At 49.6% G+C, this 21,372-nt stretch overlaps 1 protein-coding gene across 2 annotated transcripts in view; it reads right to left on the bottom strand.

The window, feature by feature from the left end:
* The window catches only part of HEATR1 (HEAT repeat containing 1), a 49,752-nt gene continuing 28,380 nt past the window's right edge, over nucleotides 1–21,372 (bottom strand). For both annotated transcript variants that reach the window (XM_045861026.1, XM_045861034.1), the window contains exons 24-45: nucleotides 21,145–21,276; nucleotides 20,224–20,327; nucleotides 19,922–20,065; nucleotides 18,875–18,993; nucleotides 18,645–18,766; nucleotides 17,103–17,231; nucleotides 15,478–15,708; nucleotides 14,634–14,760; nucleotides 13,139–13,299; nucleotides 10,876–10,922; nucleotides 10,647–10,770; nucleotides 9,891–10,031; nucleotides 9,097–9,386; nucleotides 8,350–8,500; nucleotides 7,269–7,427; nucleotides 7,015–7,149; nucleotides 6,769–6,873; nucleotides 6,515–6,683; nucleotides 5,884–6,038; nucleotides 5,020–5,178; nucleotides 3,555–3,663; nucleotides 1–2,702 (exon numbers count right to left, since the gene is read on the bottom strand). In XM_045861026.1, coding sequence (XP_045716982.1) covers nucleotides 2,614–2,702; nucleotides 3,555–3,663; nucleotides 5,020–5,178; nucleotides 5,884–6,038; nucleotides 6,515–6,683; nucleotides 6,769–6,873; nucleotides 7,015–7,149; nucleotides 7,269–7,427; nucleotides 8,350–8,500; nucleotides 9,097–9,386; nucleotides 9,891–10,031; nucleotides 10,647–10,770; nucleotides 10,876–10,922; nucleotides 13,139–13,299; nucleotides 14,634–14,760; nucleotides 15,478–15,708; nucleotides 17,103–17,231; nucleotides 18,645–18,766; nucleotides 18,875–18,993; nucleotides 19,922–20,065; nucleotides 20,224–20,327; nucleotides 21,145–21,276 — 3,102 coding nt within the window. In that variant the 3' untranslated portion in view covers nucleotides 1–2,613. The remainder of the gene's footprint in view (nucleotides 2,703–3,554; nucleotides 3,664–5,019; nucleotides 5,179–5,883; nucleotides 6,039–6,514; nucleotides 6,684–6,768; nucleotides 6,874–7,014; nucleotides 7,150–7,268; nucleotides 7,428–8,349; nucleotides 8,501–9,096; nucleotides 9,387–9,890; nucleotides 10,032–10,646; nucleotides 10,771–10,875; nucleotides 10,923–13,138; nucleotides 13,300–14,633; nucleotides 14,761–15,477; nucleotides 15,709–17,102; nucleotides 17,232–18,644; nucleotides 18,767–18,874; nucleotides 18,994–19,921; nucleotides 20,066–20,223; nucleotides 20,328–21,144; nucleotides 21,277–21,372) is intronic.

The raw sequence follows: 21,372 nt of genomic DNA, 5'->3' as shown, positions 1-21,372 counted from the left end.
TTGGTTCTCAGGCCAGCGCTCAATCCACTGAGCCACACCAGGCAGGGCTGACTGTTAAATGAAAGATTCCTTTCGTTTCCACCAAGCTCTGTCTTTGGAGGTTTTGCCTGGTAAGCAGCGAGTGGTAGGGCACCCTGACTGGCTCAGTAACCTCAGGGACAAAGGGTGTCGGGTGTCTGGTCAGTGTCCCTGGGACTGAGAAAGCGGACTTGGGAATCCGGAGAGGTGGACATGGCTGTCCACAGAGCAGCGCTGTTCTTCCTGGGAAATGCTGCCTCCCAGAAAACCAGCAAATGCGAAGGCAGTTCTGAGGAGGCACAGGTGTTCCTTCCGAAGATGGAATGACGACAACTAAGCAGTAGTGCGGGCTCTAGCGAGCAAACCCGAGAAAGCCGTCCTGCAGCGTGTGTTCTGTGGGCTCCCCACTGTGGGAGCGCGCACGGGAAGCAGGAATGACGGGCACAGTGGAGGGTGTCAGGCCCCAGTGTCCGTTGACTTGCTGACGGTTCCGCTGCTGCTGCTGCTGCTGCTGCAAAGACCCACAAAGAGCTGCCTCTCTCGGGCCCGTGGTGTTTGTGGGGCCCAGGTGCCCCCAACTATAGCAGGAAGCCACTGGAGCCAGACTGACCCGGGAGCCAGAGAGCTGCTGGCCCAGGACTGACGGGAGAGGACTCCCTGCCTGCCCTGCCTAGGGTGCTTGTTTCCTTTGTGTGGCTGGACCTGGCTGTGCAGAGGCCACGTGCCCTCAGGGGTCCGTGTCACTGAGAGGCTCTGGGAGACTGCCACAGTGAGCTCAGACCAGAGCAGCGCCCAGGGCCACCTTTACAGGCCGGTCCCCACCCCTTCCCAGAGAGCAGCCCAAGGGTGGGCCCTCACATCTTCCCCCGGGCTGATGACACCACTGATTTCTGTCCAAAGCCGGCACCCCAGCGAGTTAATCCCTATCTCTGGGGAAACCACATTGTAATTTCACCCGACACCACCTCCCGCATGAACCAAGTTTCTGGTTCTCTGGACACCTGGAGCAACTCTTCATTTCCTCTCTGCCAGTTCCTGTCCCACGTCCATAAAACAGGTGGTGACCGTCACAAGAACTGTGTGACCTGCACAGCCTCCCTCTCACATGAACCCCTTCTTCATTGAGAAGACACCTCAGCACAACGTGGGTGGGTGGGTGTCGGCCCATCTCACAGCTGAAGGGTGTCAGCAAATGCAGGTGACCTGGCCTCCAGGTAGTGGCAGGAGGCAGCAGGGAACCTTCCCTCTTGTCCAAACCCCTCTACAGGAACAATCAATTGTCTTGTCCCTCCTCCCCCCATTTCCTAAAATTGTTGGCACCCTGTGCCGTGGGGGCCTTGCCTGTGTGGTGCCCTGGGACAGCGCTGGCCCTCCTGGTCCCAGGCACTCTGTGGTCCTTGCTGAGAGGGTGGCATGAAGGAATGAATCTGTCATCTCTCCCCGCTGCCTCAGCCCTGATGGTCCCTAATCTACAGACACCACGGTGCTGATGGAGGAGGGACAGGAGTCACGTTTGGGTGGGGACAAGTCCAAAGCAGGGGGCAGGTATAGAGTCACCACAGGGGCAATGACAGTGCTGGGATCTGGGACATAGGGATCCTTCCCATTGTCACCATGATGGAGGCCTGGGGCCCTCTCGATCCTGGGCGCAGAGCATGACATGCCCAGTTTGGGAACCGCTGGTACCTTCCTCCTCGAGGACCATCAGTTTCTCTAGCTGTGACATGGGACAGGCAGCCCTGCTGACCTCGGGGCCGCTCTGTGGAGAGGATGCCCCGACGCCTCTGTTCCTCCCCCTGTCCCGGCGGCGAGTCTTCACCTGCACAGCTGGCCGGTGGGCTGCAGCACTACCTGCCACAGGACTGAAGGCAGGCTGGAGGCCGGGGAGCGTGGGGGGTAGAGAAGGCACCAGAAGTACTTTCCCACTACCTCTGCCCAGCGGCAGGCTGACAGTGCTGCTGCCCAGTCATTTTTAGAATCCTTCGTGCTTTGCAACCCCGACCAGGACCAAGCTCCCGAGGCAGCCCGGTCTCCAGCACCCGCACGGACTGAGGGGAGGACAAAGGGGACTAGTCCTGAGTCAGATGTACACTGCAGAACTGCTGCCCTCCAGGGGCGCACAGATGTCAAGGCTGGTGTTTCTGCCCAGAATGAAAAGTACAAATCCAAATGGCTTTGCATTCAAAAGCATTCTTGTTGAAGGCTCAATAATTCATTTTCTCGAAGTACAGGCCATTCACTACTTTGAGTGTGATCTCTGACGTGGACACCACGTGCACAAGCCATTCCTGCACAGAACCGTCAGGACTTCACAGTCTGAGCGGGGCCCCGTCAGCTTCGGGTGCTGACATCACACACGTCTGGAATGCCACCACCGTCAGGGGCTGCCCATATCAAACCACCGCTATCGTTTACTCTCTGCAGTGCCATCCAGATGTTAGGAGGGGCTGAATGGAAATACAGACAAGGCGGGAATTTTGTAAAGTCCACGTGGGTGTTAAAGCACCAAAAGAAACATGGTACCAAACACCCCAGAATAAAAATATAAACATGAACTCTGAACAGAGTAGGAAACAGCAAGACGCCACCACGGCTCTAGAAGTAGCTCTGGAGCGGCTCCCCCAGGACGGCTTCCAGTCGCTGCACCGTCTTCTGGCACTGACGTTCCACTTCCTCACATTCGTCTGAAAATCGGAGTAAGATGAGTCAGTCTTCCTGCCTCAATCCCCACCCGCCTGCCTCCACACGTCTTCCGCCTCTGGCACTCTGTCAGAAGACGGAGGGAAGCACATCAAAGAAGCAGAGGGCACCCACAAGGTCTCCCCATCCCTCCTGTCTTAGATTTGGAAGCTGAGTAAGAGAGAACCCCAAACAGAGGCACCAACATGACAGTTCCCACTTCCTGGTGATGCCACGCTCCAGGTTTAAGAAACAAAGGTTACCGCACTCTGCAGGGTAAGCAGAGGATCGCGAGCACAGAAGTGTCAGCCTACCTGCCTCCACCACCCTGCTTACCACTCAGTCGGACCGACCACCGTTTCTCACTACGTGCACGTGCATGCTGCACACACCTGGACTTCCACCCAGATCACACCCAGCGGACACACTCACTCTTAGTTTACTGAATCACTTAATCCCCTGTAAGCCTCTAGGTCCTTCCTGTGTAAGACACGGAATGGTGCATCCTGTGCTGAGGACAGTAGGGCCATCCCTGCGCAGCACCGAGCGGACGCTGGCCATCGTTAATGCGGAGCTAATTCTGTGCAGCCCCAAGGGCCCTGGACAGTTTGTCCTAAGAACCCTGCACCTGCGGACCAAGTTACTCACATGTGAGGTGAAGGGGAAGGAAAGGTCATTCTGAACACCTTCCCCCCACCCCTATTCCAGACGGGAATTCAGCCCCCACCGTTGCAGTCTGCACCGGGAGCAGGCAGAGGTCCCGAGCCCAGGGCTAATCACACTGTATCCACATTTGCACTAAGACTGGGCACATTTCCACGGAACTCCACTGCGATTACTAATTCCCAGACAGGTACCTTCCATCAGTTCAGCTAAGAAAGGAATGGACTCTGGTAGCAGGACGATGTAATTCTCCTTCAGCGTCTCAGCCAGCGCTAGCACGGTGATCAGGGCAGCAAATCGAACCTGAGGGCATTACAAGGTGAAGGTTGGCATACACGCACTGCTTAGCTCATCACCTTAATATGTAACTCGAGACAAGGTCTTTTTAAACTAACTGTTCTTTCACGTAAGTTTATTTCAGTTTACACCCACCCAACGTTCACCTTAGGAGAGCAGTTCACTTCACAGGTTGGGACCTGTCCGCACCACAGGCAACCTGACCTGTGTTCCAGCACCACAGGCCTTTACCTCGAAGGCGTTTTAGACCGTTTTCCTTTGAAAAACAAGGAAGTAAAATGCCACGCAGAAACTCAAACGTGCCATCCAACCTGACCGCCCCGGAGCGCTCCAGCTTGCGTGGCCGACAGTGGGTGCCGCCCCGGCAGGACAGCATCCCCGGCCGTGCCAGGAGCGCCTGCCCTGGAGCCCTGACGGGGTCTCCGGCAGTTGGGTGAGGGGCGGGGCCGCCGGCTCGGGTCACGCTCTCATCTCGGCACCGAGTGAAAAACACACCCTTTGTGTCTCATCAAGTTTGGGTGGTTCTCACGACCTGACTGTGACAAGGAACACACACAGCTATGTGGCTGTGTCAGTGACTCACAGAGTGCAAGAGTGTGCTGGTGTTCTGATTTTGGATAATTTAAGGAATGTTTGGATACAGCAAAGTGAGTTATTAAAAAAACATGTGAAACTAGGTATGTTCAATTGGGATTTTCTTGATATTGTGCAATCAAAACATAATAAATTTAATGCAATTTTGTAAGAACTTATAATTTAAAATTTGGGGCTTTGCCCAAAGAGTCTCATTGTTCTCCTTATTTCCTAATAAGTAAATAATAAATTCTGCTTTGGTCTGACTTCTCCGCTGAGGTGCTGGGAGGACGACTAGTTGGAGACATGGAGATTCAGGGTGGAGCCCCGCCCCTCCGAACCTCCGCTGGTCAGTGGGTGCCGGCAGCCGCGCCCCCTCTGTTACTGTGAGGGACCCTAAGCCTGAGACATGGGGGACACAAGACACCGCCCTCCCTCAGAGGAACATCGGGGGACGAGCTCAGAGCACTTGTCTCGGGGGCACAGGGACACCCACAGGAGCTAAAAAAGCACGAGGAAGCACTTTAAGTCTTTCCGAACTTTCAAAGCCCACATTTAGAAAGTGTCTGAGTGCCTGTGGCACACACACCATGGAAAGGACTGCTGCTGTTCATGAACGACCTGGAAGTAAAACCTGAAACCTCAGGTGCAGACGTCTGTCTACCACAGCCTGGACTCTGGTCCTGTGAGACCAGCAGCCCGGTCTGTCCCACTAGTTACCACGGTTGCACAGCCGTGACAGTGGCATGGCTGTTTGGGTGCCAGTGTTGGACACCCGCAGCTGCTGACCTTGGGTGAGGAGTCTCTGGTCTTCAGCAGAATCTGGTAGTTGAGTGGTTTCCAAAGAGAGTCGTCGGCCATGGCCACGGAGAACTGGGAGATGCACGGAATCAGGTGCTTTGTCACCCGTTCCTGGAACTTCTCTTCTCCTCCCAGCTCGTTCTCCAGCTATTGAGAGTGAGAAATGGACTCTGAGCAACAGGGCTGATTTCTGCTTGAAAAAACACCCAGTGTATAAATACTGTTCCAGGCCTGGCTGGTGGAGCTCAGTGGATTGAGTGCGGGCTGTGAACCAAAGGGTCGTGGATTCCATTCCCAGTCAGAGCACATGCCTGGGTTGCGGGTCAGGTCCCCAGTGGGGGCCACGTGAGGGCCAACCATACACTGATATTTCTGTTCCTCTCATTCTCCCTCCCTTCCCCTCTCTAAAAATAAATAAAATCTTAAAAAAAAAAGTTTCCAGCATCCTTCATGACACTAGCAGACTCAAAAACCACGTCCCATTCTAATGTTCTCCCCATGCAGTGGTGCTCACAGGGACCTCCTCAGCCCTCGGCGGCCCCTCCCTCCAGCAGATCCTCTGGGAGCTGTTCTTCCAGGGTGGCCACACCCTCAAACATTCTTGATGGAACCAGTTCTAAAAAATTAAAAACTTAACCACTAGACTTTACATTGTGCCTTTCATTTGAAAAGTTCAAATGTAAATCCACAAAAAATGAGAAATCGATTTTGAAATAAAATTTTTGTAAAAAAGAAACACCGGAGGGGGTAAAGTGGGGAAGGGGGGAATAATCCCGCAGTCAGTCTAGCCGGCCTAAAACCCACAGAAACATAACGGTGACGGCTCCCATCTAATCAGATCTGTCTGCTTACCTGATCCACCAGAGGCGTCATCAAGGCTTCTGCTCTCTCTTTACTCAAGAAATGCTGGGTGTCAAAAAGGAAGATTTTATATAAACAGTCCAAAATGAACTGTAAGAGCAAGCAGCACTTTTCAGGGTCCTTTTCAGAGTCAAAAAATGCTTCATCTGTAAGACGGGAGAGAGTAAACATGAAAAAAAAAAGAATTATTATTTCACAATTGGACCTCCAAAGTGTACGCCGATCTAGGATGCAGGCTCAGGAAGAAGGCGGAACACAGAGTGGACGGCCTCTCAGACGAGCGAGTCCTTCTTCAGAGCTCAGTCTCGGGCTCGGCCGAGAAGCCCTCAGTCTGGCTACTTCAGTGACAAGTGTGTCACCTGCGTGGCTTACCGGCGCCAGTACGGCAGTCTCAGTTTGAATGTGTGGAAGGCACGTGCAGTAACTCGGGGCAGTGCCCACTTTGTTCTTCCCCCCAGCGAGGCAATGACCTCACGACTGCTCTCACTGTGCTGCCAGGCAGCCGAGGCCTGGGAGCCCACCGCAGAATGGAACCCGCACCCCCATTACACTCACTGCGCTTCTGGGCCTTGGGGAAGGCCCACGGAGCAAGGTGTCATCTGCACTGGAGTCAGCTACCAACCTGTTTTGGAGATGTTCACCTGGTTCAAGGTGTCAGCGAAAGGCTTCACTAAGTGGCCAGCAAACAGAGTAAACAGCCCTTTCAGTTTTTCAGCAATGCAGTCCGCCAAGTTGTAAAACGTCAGCAGCCTGTCCTTTGGGGCGTCCTCTGTCTTAGCCCAGTCAAACAGCTGCAGAGATAAAGTCACAGGACTTTATCCCACACATCTGGTTGCTCACATGAGAGCAAAGGAGACGTGGAGGAAGGCAGCTTACCTTGAAAAACAGGGGTCTGAACGTGACTTCAGAAAGTTTTACAACCATAGCTACCAGGCACTCAATGATGCAACTTTCTGTTTTTCCAACTTCTTCCAGATCACTCTGAAAATGAAAGGGGTGACTCAATAGGTGGAGTTCTGACTTAGGTGGAGCTGTGACCTAAGTAATTTTGGTCACACACCCAGTTTCTCTCTGGCCCTTAGCAAACAAGTTTAGGATTTGGAGGAACAGAAATAAGCTGACCTCAGGGTGCTGTGCTCGGAAGTCTAAGGCCTCCAAGAAAAACGTGGTGAGCTGAGACTGGTGGGAGGCAAGCTCCTCCTTCTTCATGACCCCAATGTGCTCTTGAAGGATGCTCATGAATGGGCCCATGTGGTTCTGCAATAACACAGCAGAGAGACCCGCCAGCGTTTAATAGCCAAAGTTCACTGAGTGAAAGTAAGAGTTTCAGCGCCATACCTCCCTTCCCCCAAATCTACTACCCAATGGACCCTAACCTGCCAGTGCTTCTGGATTTGCTTGTATGTTTTGTTGATGGCTGGTAGCAGGACTCGGGGTGATAAAGTGGTGGCCAGCGTCTTTTTAAGGGACATGAGGCGGACATTAGCCTGGGAGGCTGCACCCATTTCACTCGTGATTTTCTCCAAATGAATCACCTGCAGAGACATGAGAACAGTGATCAAGGCCTCTATGGGGGTCTGTGGTCAATGTCTGACCCACTTTCAGAAATATCAGTGCTGTGGTGGGAAGTCAGCCCAAACGCTAGTGACCGAGTAGGGCTCGGTGCACATACGATCACAGGGGTTCCTCTGCAAGCCAGCCCTGCACATCTGCAGGTGACAGCAGACAGATGCTACTTCCCCAACTGGGTGTCAGGGTGGGGAGAGGGGGAATCAAAGGCGCGAGGACACAGAGCTCCAGACGCAGATGTTCCCAGAGGACAGGAATCCAGAGACCACGTGAGGAGTCAAGTTCTTCCTTGCTAACACAGCCAGCGAGCTACCCAGAGGCAGAGGAGCCTCTCTGCGAGCTTCAAGCAGTCTGCAGCCTCTGTAGGTTGGTTAAGTGCTTCACATCAAGGCAGTGAGGGCCCCCAACCTCATGAACGGCAAGTGCTCAACAGAACAGCCCAAGGGGCCCTGCTCAGGCGTTTCCCCCTGAAAACGCCACCTGCCTGCACTGTCCGCACGTGGCCCCTGCCCTTCAGCACAGCACCTTCCAGCACTGGGAACACACGGCCAGTTTCACCAGTTCCTACAAGAAGTGATAAAGGCAGCTCTGCCAGCTCGGCCCCAGTATCTCACAGGGAAAAAAAAGAGTAACTACGTTGTGCAAATGCAAGAGACACTGTATACGTGACAAAGTGACACCACATCAGTGTCCGGGGTAAGCAGGAGAAATGACGAAGTGAGGAGAAAACAAGCACACATTTAGGGATGACAAGTACTTCTTTCAGAAGTAAGAATCTTCCTGCCAAACAGAAACGAAAAATGTAAAGGATAAATAAAAGCATTCAGTTTGTAATTTCCCCCTTTCTCCTGCTACCCCGAAGAGCAAGCTGTGGTCACGGGGGCTCACCTGTGACAGAACGCCTTCGAGGTAGGGGCTGATGAAGTGGGGGAGCGTCTCCACCACCTTCTGCAGAGCCGCCAACGCGCTCAGCAGATAGACCTCGCCTGAGACCAGCTCGCTGGTGTTTTTCATTGTCGTCAGCAACGAAGGCATCAGGCTAGAATCAAAGAGCAAGGTCTGAGTAACTCTGAGCAGGAACAGAGTGGACAGTGGAGTACCACGCGTTACAAAAAGTCCAGCCCAGGGCCCCACGGCATTCCCTGTGCATGTCAGCGCCTACAGAGAACCATCTACTCGTCTCCCAGCGCCAGCAGCACTGACCCAGCACTTGCTCCATGTCAGGCACTGTGCAAAGAGCCTTCTGAGCTCTGTCCCATGGAATTCCACCAGGAGGGCACTGTCTCGGGTTCAGAGAGAGCAGAGCAAAGTGACCTGCAAGGCTGTACAGCCAGTCACTGCCAGGGGCCCAGAGGGAGCCAGCGGCACCTCTCTTGTGCCCCACAGTAGGGCCCAACCAGAGCAGCTTCACCTGCTGCTCCCAATTTACAGCTGGTCAGTAGGGAATGAAAACTGGGGACAAGGGACATCAGAAAGGTGAGTGAGAACACTGTGCTTTTGCGTTTGAAGACCCATCCTTTAGCAAGTCTAATTTCATGTGACTTCCACTTAGAGGCAGGCCACAAAGTCACTCAGGAGTTCTCTTCCAGTCTGCACCAGAACCCCCGCGTGAGGGCTCCGGCCTGTCCCGCATACCTGGGGAGCTGGGGGATGGCCAGGGCCCCCAGGGTGGAGGCCACCTCCGCCACGCACAGCAGCGCGCTGCCCAAGACGTTCTTCTCATCCTTCTTTTCCGGGGCGATCAGCCTCACCGCAGTGTTCAGCACCGGGACAAAAGGCTCTGGGTTTTCTGCACCAAAATTCTTGCATAAAAGCTTCAGTGTGAACAAAGCCGTCTGTCTGTTTACTGCTTGCTCTTCTGCCCCCTTTTTTTTACGCTGCACAATGGCCAGGAGGACTGGAACCAGGTTAAGGAAATGGTAAACCTGAAGAGGACAGCCAAAATTGCCAAAATTATTAAAGCCGCAAACACACTGTTAGTCCACTTTCCACTGCCCCTGCTTGAGGCCGCCTAAAGGGGGGCCGGGCTGAGAGGTCCCGAGCCACTGGGTCACACACCGGTAACCGTCTCCAGCTGACGGGCTGGCCACTAAGCCAATGCGTGTGCTCGTGACCAGTTTCTGGTTCCTACAAAATGCCTACCGGTTTGGACCGAGAGTGGATTAGAGCTACCCCAGCCAACTAAGGCACAGCACGGTCTGCATTACACGAGAATTCCATTAGGGCTGGAATTCCATTCTAAGAGCTCTTAGAACACACGCACACACTCCTGTTAGTGTTACTATCCCATTGAAAACACTCGTATCACAGCACTACATTCAGGTAACGATCTGCTATTCAGAGTGGACCAGGGAGAAACTGACGGCAGGTAACGCAGCTCTCTGACAGAGCGCAGAAGGCGAAGGGGTCTGCGTTCCGCCTGCACTTACGGTCTTCTTCTTCCAGGACGCCTTCTGCTGGAGCTTGTTGTTCAACAGATCCATCGCTTTCCGGCGGACAGACGGCAGCGGGTTGTCCAGCAGCCCTCTCATCACGGGAATGAATGTTTCTGTGGGCAGCAAGGCATTGACCTAGAGAGCAGCGTTGCATTAACAATGGCAGAAATTAGGAAACAGGAAGATCGGCTCAAATTGACAGACTTCTCTGTATACCTGCCAGGTGCCAGGCATTTTCAAACACACTTTCTTATTTATTTCTTACACTAACCTTTCAGGGAGGCATTACTAATTCCATTTACTGAAAAAAAAAAAACCACAGAAAAAGAACTGGCGCTCAGACTGAGGGACCGGCTGGGGGCCGTGCAGCCAAGCGCTTCCGGCAGGCTTGGAGCTGTGGTCCTGGTGTCGAGGCCAGCGATACCTCCCAGAGACCACAGACCCCACTGGCAGGCACCTTCCTCTCATTCTACTTGAATCAAGTGGAACATTACGTTGTATTATGTGACTGAACAGCAAGAGCGTGGTCTTTATTGAGGCACATGCTCCCATACTGGATAGGGAAACAACTGTCCTCCCGACCAATTTATTTCTGGTCATCAGGGGACTCTTTTCCAAGAAAGATCTGAGCTACATTATCTGAAGAGAAGCCATGGCTAAGTTTATTCTTAAAGTAAAGCTGTGCTAAATCATTTCACAATGACATAAACACAGCAACGAACACAGAACACGGGGAGAAGCCAGACCTACCTTGTCCAGCACGTCATAAGCTTTGCTGAGGAGCGCTCGCCAGAACTTCCCAGTGAGCTGGTCCGAGTTCTTCTCCACGGACTGCGCGACAGCGTTGATGTAGCCGAGGACCGCTTCCAGCAGCCTGAAACACAGGAGGCTCCTGAGCGTGCTGGGTGTTTTGCTCCCAGCTTTCTGACAAGTTTGAAGTTATTTCCAAATAGGAATTGAAAAGAGAAAAGTAACGTACCTCTGTTCAAGGCCTTTTAAAGCTTGAGGGCCACCACTTTCAACTACCTAATTTGTAAAGAATGCATCATTAGAACAGTATGGAAGCTGGTAACAGAAAATCATTTGAAGTGGGCGCAACGAAACCGCTAACACAGGGGCATCAAACTCATTTTCATGGGGGGCCACATCGGCCTCGCGGCTGCCTTCATAGGGCCGAATGTAATTTGAGGACTGTGTAAATGTAACTACTCCTTAACCAGGGGTAAGGAGCTTGGCACTGCCGCTGGGCATAAATAACGTGCCGGGCCGAATAAACAAGGTGGTGGGCCAGATTCGGCCACCTGTGCTCTAACACTACTCAAGTCACACTTCCCACGGTACCTGACTTCTGATGTTATAATTTAATCAGACTCAGATCTCCCCATCATACTGTAATAACCCAATTTCCTTACTATATTACAACTCATTAATTATATTCTATAAGTATTTGTAATATTTGTAAACTATGATAAAGATCAAAAAAGTGTACCAAGCAATCAATTATCATTTATTGATACCTACCCATTGCAAAATGCCAATCTTTCTTTAGCTCCCCCAATTTTAAGATCACCTGTTATGGGTGCAGCTGTGGTCCTCTGTGGACAGCTCCCTAGCCCGCTGTCCCCACAAACCTGAGTCTGCTGCCCGCAACACACTCTTCTGGTCACACTGGATTTCTGAGACCTATCTACAGGACCTGGGCTGCTCTCGTTCACTCACTTTAAGTACATGAGGTATCCTCTGTATACACGACTTTTTCACTCATTCAGCTGTTGGCAGACATTTAGCTTACGTCCTTTCTTTCAGTAACAATGCTACACGAGAGCGCTTTTGTCTCCCTGAGCATCTAGACGAGGTTTTGTAGTGCATACGCCCAAGAAAGGGGACTGAGCACCTGCCATGTGGCTGGACCTGGCCACACTTTCACGACACACAGAACCCAGCTCTGTGCACGGAAACACCTGTGTCCCCACAGCCTTGCCACCTCCTGCTATGAACAGGACGTCACAGGGGCATCTCGTTTAACCTACTGTGTTCTTTTTACCAGGAAGGTGGCGTTTTCGTGCCTTTACTGGCCCTGTGAGAGGCCCGGTGAATGCACATGCTCTGCCAGTCGTTCTAAAGGAAACTGATGCTTTCAGATTTAACACAGTGATCTTCTCTTAGTGGCTTTCACTTCACTGTGTTTATGGTGGCTCTCTGTTGAGTTGAAGCTTTTAAGAAATCCTTCTCCACTCTCTGGCCACAGTGATATCCCCCAATTTTCTTCTCACAGTTCTAAGTATTCCTTTTCACACTGAAGTTTTTAGTCTGTGTAAAACTGTCCTTTCTTTACATTGTGACACTGTCTTTTTTCCCACGTGGATAATAAATTGTGCCAGCTGTGGTGGTCGGAGAGGTCTCCCCCCCACACCGCTTTGTGACGCATGTGCCCTTTCTCCTAGACATGCCGGTGTGCCCGGGCACATGCCCAGTCCCGCTGATCCCCTGCGATCTGCTCAGGAGGTAACAGCAGCACGTAACTCAGACGTCCTCTGCGGAGCTGCCCAGTGTTCCTGGTCACCATTCTCCTTCCTCTCGCAGGTTCTTTAGTCCCTCATTTTGTTTCTGTGTCTCCTCCTTTCACTCACTGTTTGAAGTTTCACACACACACAGAAAGGTGCGCAAGTCCCACGCACAGAGCTCACTCCTTCAGGTGAGGAGCGGCATGTCATGGAGCCTCAGAACCCTCCTGCCCCCCACAAACTCCGCCCTTCCTTCTAACCCACACAGGTGTCTCGCTGCTTTTGAGCTAGAACCAGAGGATGCATTGTCTGTGTTTGCCCTCTTTCCTTCAGTGTCATGTTGTTAACGGCCGTCAGGTGGCATGTCACTGAGGCTCACCCATGTGTGTCCCTTTATGACAACACTTTGTCAGTCTGCTGTTGGTGGACACTCGGATGTTGCCAGTTCTGGGCTCCGGTGAACATTCCCAAACGTCTCCAGATGCACGGGCATGCATTTCTGTGGGTGTCTGCCACTTGAGGACAGAGTTGCTGAGTCATCAAGGGTATGGAAATACAACCTTAGCAGGCCATGCCAAACGGTTTTTTACGGTGATTTGTACTATTTCTCCTATTATCTTAAAAAGCATGCCTCATGTTTCCATGATCTTTGCCAAGCTCTTTCTCCTAGTTTTAAGCACTGTTCCTTTAGAAAAAGCAAAATCATTGTATCACAAACATAATGAAAGAACACATCACCTTTCGGATAAAATGATTGGAAGCCAGGAGCTGGGACATAAAGGATGCTGACAAGAATTTAAAATGCCGCAGCTGCTTGCTGGTGTGCGTGTCCACATTAAACACCTGCAGCATCTCCTCTTGTGATTCGCTCTTATTAGGCACAGCTTTGGGGACGGTTTCTGAAGAAAAGCAACAAAACAAGTCACCACACTCATCTTCGATCTTCAGGACAGATACAGACAAATGGGATGCAGTTTTCAGAAAGGTATTTGTTAATCTATTACACCCAGTCTTCCCTCTTCTAAATTAGTGAAAGACATGAATATAATTACCAAGAGAAATGAACGAAAAACCAGGGCAACGAGACAAGGAAATGGAAGACAGAAATATTACCGAAGGAGTCTTTGACTGCTGGCCCCACACTCACTCTCTGAAGCCTCAGAGGCACTAACTTGGTGGCTCACAACAGACTGAAGTCTTTAACTTTTATTTCTAAAAGGTGGAAGATGTCCTAACACCTTGCAGGATCCCATTTCAAATGGATCTAATATAAAAGGGTTGGGCCCTGGCTGGGTGGCTCATCTGGCTGGAGCATCATCCCATACACCAAAGAGCTGGGGGTTCGATCCCCAGTTGATGTGCATAAGGGAGGCGACCACTGAGTGAGTCTCTGTCTCTCCTCCACTTTCTCTCTAAAACTGCCAAACACATCTTTGGGTGAGGACTAAAGAAGAAGAATTGGGGTGCAGTGGCTGGGGTCCAGGGTGGGCTCCTTAAAGAACACAGTCCCAGGGTGACTCAATATGGAGACTTCTTCCTTAGCATGTCACCACCACACAGAGTTTTCTAGGCTCCTTCCCATCTGTCCCTGAGCCGACTGTAAGGTGAGGCGAGTCACTGCCTGGCCAAGCAGGGGACATAGGGCCAAGGGCTGGCCACACAGAAACCCATCCCCGCAGCGTCCTTAGACTCTTGTCTGGAAGCGCCCTGCTGCTCTGCTCTGAAAGGCAGAGAACCAAGAACATGCAGCACATGCAGCCGTCACTGGTGCTGCAAATGTTCTTCAAGTCTCCTGCACACAGCAGAATCTTCATATTTAGTTACCACTGCTGTGGTAGCCATCTGCTCCTCTTCTGGTAAATGTTTTCACGGGTATTTTAAAGGGAAGCTAAGATACAACTAAGAAGGCTCTGGTAACCTGCTGTCATTTTATCATAATTCATCCTCGACACTGGTAACACTCCTCAGCTTACACATCAGCGCAAAGGCACAGAGCTACAGACGCCAATGTGTGAGGAAGGGCCAGCAGACATCCTACTGAAATACAGTACTCACCCTTTCTTTCTGTAAAGATTTGAAGAAGTACACAATCAGATACCCAAATGAAAAGTTATTGGCTCACTTTGAAAAATCCCTCCTCAAGGTGCTGTTGGGGTTCTAAGGATCCCCCACGGGGTCTCCGAGTCTCCCAAGCTCTCAGGCCGAACAGTCACTACCGCGTATTTAGGCTCACCTTCTTTTTCCTCTGGCAGCTGTGTCAAGTACCGGAGGACATTCATCAGGCTCTGTATCTGATGCTGGACACTAAATTCACAACAGACTGAAATCCAAAATTCAGTGTCTGCTTCTAAAATAGCATCCTGTATAGACAACAGACAAAGGTAATAACACTGAGCCTATCAAATTTGTCAGTAAGTACAGATAAGGGAAACATCTTAAAAACATTTCTTAGGACACAAAGTCACTGCCTATGGTCACAAGTATCACCAGAGGAATGAGCTGCTGGGCTCCTTACATTAAAAAGCCCATTTGTGAGAAACACAGGGGCATAAGTCCAGGATAGTCTGCACTGTGATTTCCGGCAGATCTGGACACAGCTTTACAGAGAGTGGGTCTAGTTCTGTGAAGTCCCCTGCAAACAGCCCCGACCCCTAGGCCCCATCCTCCCCTGTCCCAACAGGGCTACTCAAAGCAATCACCTGCGTCTCACTGATTTCGGCAATCTGACACACCTCCCCTTCCCCGGGAAATGCGCTCAAAACCACTGTCAGGGGACAGAGTTTAATCACTTACAGCTGTGCTCTGCTGGGCTTAAAGCAGAACCACCCAGCATGACACCAGGCCTGCTTCTTAGGAACGTCAAACCACCCCCAGGAGATGTCTGCTGCTACTGAGGAATTCAGAGCCGTGGGCTCTGCCAACTATTTTCAAGAATGACAAAGACACCTTTAAAAGCATTCTGAGCAAACACTGTTAAGCAATGTGCATTGAACATTGCCAGCCCTATTTAAGCTTGAATATGTTACAAAACCTGTGTGAAACATCATTTCCTTTTCATCCCCACCCTATATTCTGACCTTTTCTCCATAGGCAGCCGCCAGCACTGTTTTAGTGACGTATTGTTCAAATAGTAAGACGAGGAGAACCCAGAGGAATCTTTCTGCGCCGAGCGTGTCAACAAGCTGAACCAGGACAGGCAGGCGCCTGTGCTCCGGGACGTGGGGCAGCGCATCCACAAACACACTCATGATTTTCACTACGATGTCTTCCACGTTTCTCGTGACTTCTCCAGAGGCTCCACCATCAGACTGCAGAGTGGGAAGCAGGGTCGGTGAGTAGAAACAAGTAACCCCCAACAGAACAGGCTTTAGGAGGACAGGGCAAGTCTTCATGTGTACCCACGTTATGGAAAGAATTTGCATAATCAAAGGCCGATCAGTAAACATTCAATGAGTATAAATCATATCCCAGGCACTATTGGGCCCTGAGGGGAACGCAAAGTGTGAGCCCTGCCCCAAAGGAGACTCATCAGAAACAAGACATGCGTGTGGATAGATGACGACAGGAAGTGGACGTCAAACGCCAGGCACCGAGAGCAAGTCTGCTTGCTCTCTGGACGTCCGAGAAGCTGCAAAGACCCGGCAGGATTTGTGCTGTGCTCAAGAGGAAAGGGTCCAGCTGAGGCTGAGCAAGCAGCACAGAAAGGCCAAGGGCCCCGTTTCCCTCAGAACAGGTTCAATCGGCTCTAGTCTGGTGCTGGTGTTCACGAAGAGCTGCCCGATGAACAAGGGAATGAATGCACACCCCGGCGCCCCCCTTCCGTCTCAGCTCTCTGCACTCCTCCAGGTCACCACATTCCAGTCCCCGCACCCTGAGCACGTTCCTGGGCCGTGCCTCTGCGTGTGCCACCGTCGGCTCTGCCGCCTCACCCGGCAAACCAACCCTTCTTGCGCCCCACTCCACGCTGTTTCTGCCACAGCTCTGGGGTCAGCCTGGCCTCTCCAGCACTTACCTATTCTACCGGCAGATACGGTATCAGGACAGTTATTTCTCTTTTTTAAATACATGTGTCCTAACTCGCTGACGTGTTTGACACAGAGAATACCAGTCTAATACCAAGATTAAAAGGAGACAGTGCTGAATACGGTCATCCCTGGAATGGTCGATCAGTAACATAAGACCAACAACAATGGAGGCAAACAGAAAACTCAAGTAGATGACCAACCTCTTTCATCTCCGAGGCCACTTTTTAGTTTCAAATTGTCCACTCCTTACTGGCAGAGACTACGTCTCACTCATCTCTGTGAGCACTTGGCTCTTAGAGACGGCTTGGTAAATGTCTGTTGAACTGCACATTTACAACTTTGCCAGTGTAGCTCTAAAGCTTCCTATCTTCATCGACCTACACAAGGGTATTACCAAAATGATGCAAAGCCCTGAAATACACAGCAAATGTCAGTTCACTTCGTCAGAATCACGTCAAGATACTTCTGCGGTTATACCCTTGTAGAATACACATTCATTTATATTCTTGGGAAAGACATTAACTCCTAGATTACTTCTTAGCTTCACCATCTAAAATTTAAGAGGCACAGATACCGAGAATTTCAGAAAGGCTTTTAAATGTCATTCATTTACTACTACTCGAATTTCATCCTACACGTAAAACTTAAAAAATAATGACAGTCTAAAGACATCTTACCTGAATAAGTGCTGGAATAACCATTTTCACTGTCTTGTTAATAACTTGAAAACTGTAAGTATCATCTAGACGCATGACACTGGCTCCCATAAACGTAAAAATGGACATAATGTTATGCAGAACTTTATCCTGAAAGAAAATATATGTGTCAACATTTTCTATTTTAAACGTATCAAATATCAATGATTCATTACAACGCAGCAATGAGAAATAATGCAGTTTTAAAATGGGCAGAGGATTATTTCCCCAAAGTAAGTGAACAGTCAGTAAGCCCAAGAAAAGATGCTCCACATCATTAGTCATCGGGGGAGTGCAAACCCCACAGACACCCCTCTGCACGTACTGGGAGGCCTGCAATAAGACAGAGACAACACGGAGGAGCAAGGGTGCGGGAAATCAGAACCCTCACACACTGCTGCTGGGCGCAGAACAATGCAGCTGCTTTGGAAAACAGTCTGGAATTTTCTCAGTTAAAATTAGCAAATGACCCAGCAATTCCACTCCAAAGAGAACTGAAAACATGAGCACACAAAACCTCATTTACAAATGCCCTCTACAGCATAATTTTACTGTAACAGCCAAAAAGTGGAAACAGCTTAAATGCCCTTCATATACAGATGTAATACTATTCAACCAATACTGATTCAAGCTTCAACACAGAGGAACCTTGAAAACACTATGCTAACGAAATGAACGAAGTCAGGCACAAAAATGGCTACGTATGGTGTGATTCCACTTACAGACAATGGGGGGGGGGTGGGAGAGAAGAGGGAGTGCATGCTAACTGGTGATGAGGAAACTGTTTCGGGAGCAGATAATTATGATGGTGATACAACCTTGTGAACAGAGTAAAACCACTGAATAGTACACTTTAAACGGGTGAATTTTATGGCATAAATTATACTGCAATAAAAACAATGGAAAAATATCAATGATTCTCAACCATTTCTGGATTATAATCCCCTTTGAGCTACAGACTTTCTTTCAAGGGAAAAACATCCCATGCGCAAGCACCTTGCACATGACTTCAGCAGATCAAAAGACACCCTCGCACTCATGGAGAACCCCAGGTTGAGAACCTCTGACATAAATCTCCACTAGGAAAGTAATGTCGATCTCTCCAAACTTCTTTAAAAGATGTACTTCTTTGAGGGACATAATCTCTTTAGCTGAGGTAGCTCATAATCAAATGAATTGTCTTAAGTCACTGGTTGAAAGCTGTCTCAGGACTGATGGCAGCAGCGATTTTTCCCAACAACACTGACTCTACCACTGACGGGAGCATTCTGTGGGCCGGGCACCATGCTCAGTGATGGCTAAACCATCCAGGGTGTCCTCACCGTCACCCTGAGAGGAAGGCTACTGGTAACTCCCACTTTCCAAAGAGGAACTGAAGCTCAACAAAATCAGCTAGTGAGAGGCGGGGCTGGGCACCCACCCGCACCGTGAGACCCCCAGTCCACTGGCCTCAAACAGTGAGCACCCTTGCGTGTCCGTAGACGGCAGAAGTGTCTGCTGACATCCTCTGCCACTAGTACTCACGGGAAATATTCCGGCCACAGTCCCCAGAAGTAACAGGGCATGGTGATGGGTCTGAGGCATCTCTGAAACGCGGATGCACTGAACGATCAACTCCACATTGAACTTCTCCTCATCCAGAATGTCTAGAGTGGTGAGAAGTAAGCAACCTCTGAGTGGCAGGCACCGTTCTACTCGACATGGACAAGTCCTCCGCCCTTCCCCTCCAACACAGCACCAATGCCCACACGTACCTTTTGGTATCCTCCCGCCGTCTGGAGAGAGTTTTTGGCAGATGTTGAGCAAACAGCTGAGAATTAACTGTTTGGTGTATTCCATGCTTCCCTGCTCTGGTGGCAAAGGTTCTAAACACCTGCAGGACCCCGGAAGAGAAAGGATGGGATGTGAAAGTTGTACAACAGCAGTGAGGTACCAATGGCCCCTTTCCAGACACATGTTAAATGAGGAATGGCTAAGACACCAACAGTAAACATCAAGGCTGTACACGAGAGGGAAGATTCCTAACTCGAACATGTTTTCATACAGGCAGGCACTCATGTCAGATTACCTCTCTCTACTGCATTTCTATCCACCTGTCTGGACTTTCAGAATCACTGTACCATTCAGATGAGAGAACACATCCACGGTTCAACGGCACACGCTATGGCTAATCTATCTAACAATTCACACCTAAAAACCAGAGTAGGTGTCACCCGTATCTTTAAATACAAGCAATGCTGCTCCAGGGACACGGTGCTGAAAGTTAAGCCACAAGAAGATGAAATACCGCCATTTGCAACAACATGGAGGGACCCTGAGAACACTGTACTAATAGAAACAAGTCAGACAGAAAAGCTGAGAGCCACATGATTTCGCTCATACATGGGATAGTGAAAGTGAAAATCACAGACACAGCAAACAGGATGGTGGTTACCAGAGAAAAAGGGGCTGGCGGGGCAGTAACAGGGGCAAATACAGGTGGTGGACACACAATACAACACCGAGATCATATATTGCCCGTATGATCTTATTAGCCAATGTCATCCCAATAAATGTAATAAAATAAAACCTAAAAGTAAATATATCCATAAATGAAAGTTAAGGGAAGTAGGTGAGTGAGTGGTTATTTCCCACACAGTGCAGGAGGAGAGTGGCACTGGCAATGGGACCTACAACCATTTTTTTTAATCTTTCAAAAACAGTTCTTAATTTTACAGACCAGTGAAGCAAGAAAAGAGAATGTTCAATAAAATGAGGACTTAGAATCCCCTCCTCTCCTCGACCAAAGGCAGGGTCATTACCTTGACAGCAGGCTGAAAAGCGTCGGTATCAACACCTGAGGGTTTTTGAGCTTCTTCTTGTGCTGCAGTAATTCCAGGATGAGGGTTACTCTTTGCCAGTAAGAACTTCCAACCTCCTGGACAGATTCCAGGTCTTGGGATTTTCTGGGAGAAAGATATGACACAAAATTGGAAAAATAATTATTATCAGTGCTAAGAAAAAAATATACCTGTTATGCCACAATGATGGGCATGGAAAAGTCAAGGGTTTCTTAGCATTTAAGGCCTGGGAACAGCACGTGCTCCTTGCAATCACGGCTTACTTCTGCTGCATTTTCTGCCTCCTCGTTTGCTGAATTGTGCCCAAGGACTTAGTTTTATCTGGTGGCTCCAGTTCTATCCTGACTTGTTCAGCATTAACGGAAATCTGAAATAAAAGGAATAAAATGCTAGTGATGCAATTCACGGGGTAAAATTAGAGCAGTGAACGCTGGTTAGAAGAAATGCACTGAAAAGCTCCCTTTCCTGCCTCCCTATGACTCCAGAGCCCAGACCGATGCCCAAAGGTAAACACCACTGAAAACTTATGTATTCATTTGGAAATGTTCCACATGTGGACAGCTGGGTAAAGATTTAAAAAACAAAAACACAGGAGAATATGATACATGTTGCTCTGCACCTTTGTTTCACTTAATTTATCTGAAATATCTAAGTAAATAATAATAAAACTCCGAGAAATGCTGAATCAGGATACTAAGACTTCACCATATTCTTACCCTTTGGGATGTATTTTCCTACCAAACACAGAACAGAAAAACTAGGTGACTATTCTGATGCACGGCTAGGTTTCGGTGTACTTTCAAACCAATGAGCAGGTGGTCAGCGTCATCGCACATGCGTCCCGAGACAGCTCCTGAGGTTAGGCACAAGCAGGCGGGACCAGCCGAACACCAGGCCCCACACGCAGACTCCTACCCCTGCACACAAAGGCAGATGCTCCCACACAAGGAAAATCCAAACTAATACACACACTCTACCTGGTTAAAACCATAATAGTTCATACACTAAAAATATCAATGGAAACTTCTCATTTTGAGTAAGCACTTCTCTATGACCAAACTCTCTGTGATTTAGTTAATGGTTACATTTGACTTTCTAAAAACATTGTACAATGGAGGATGTTTAAACATGTGTTACTTCGAAGAGAACAAACATTAATAAATTACAAACCATTTGCAACTTACCCCTTTAAAAACACTGCTAATAGTCTGAACACAATGGGTATTTTTACAGTTCACTGATAAGTCAAATAACATGCGCAGGAGCTTCTGTTGAACTTTTTCATCTGATATAGCTGCAAAAAACGGCTTTGTAATCTAGAGGAGGAAGGAAAAAAGGCCATTAAGCTCAATGAACCAACTTGATTTCCAAAAACAATCTTTTTATTATTCTATCTGTGAAACTGTCCCTGA

The sequence above is a fragment of the Phyllostomus hastatus genome, unplaced genomic scaffold (genome assembly GCF_019186645.2).
Source record: "Phyllostomus hastatus isolate PE091 unplaced genomic scaffold, TTU_PhHast_1.1 phas_contig_148, whole genome shotgun sequence".
Classification (NCBI taxonomy): domain Eukaryota; kingdom Metazoa; phylum Chordata; class Mammalia; order Chiroptera; family Phyllostomidae; genus Phyllostomus; species Phyllostomus hastatus.
This window is presented reverse-complemented; position numbering and strand designations above follow the sequence as displayed.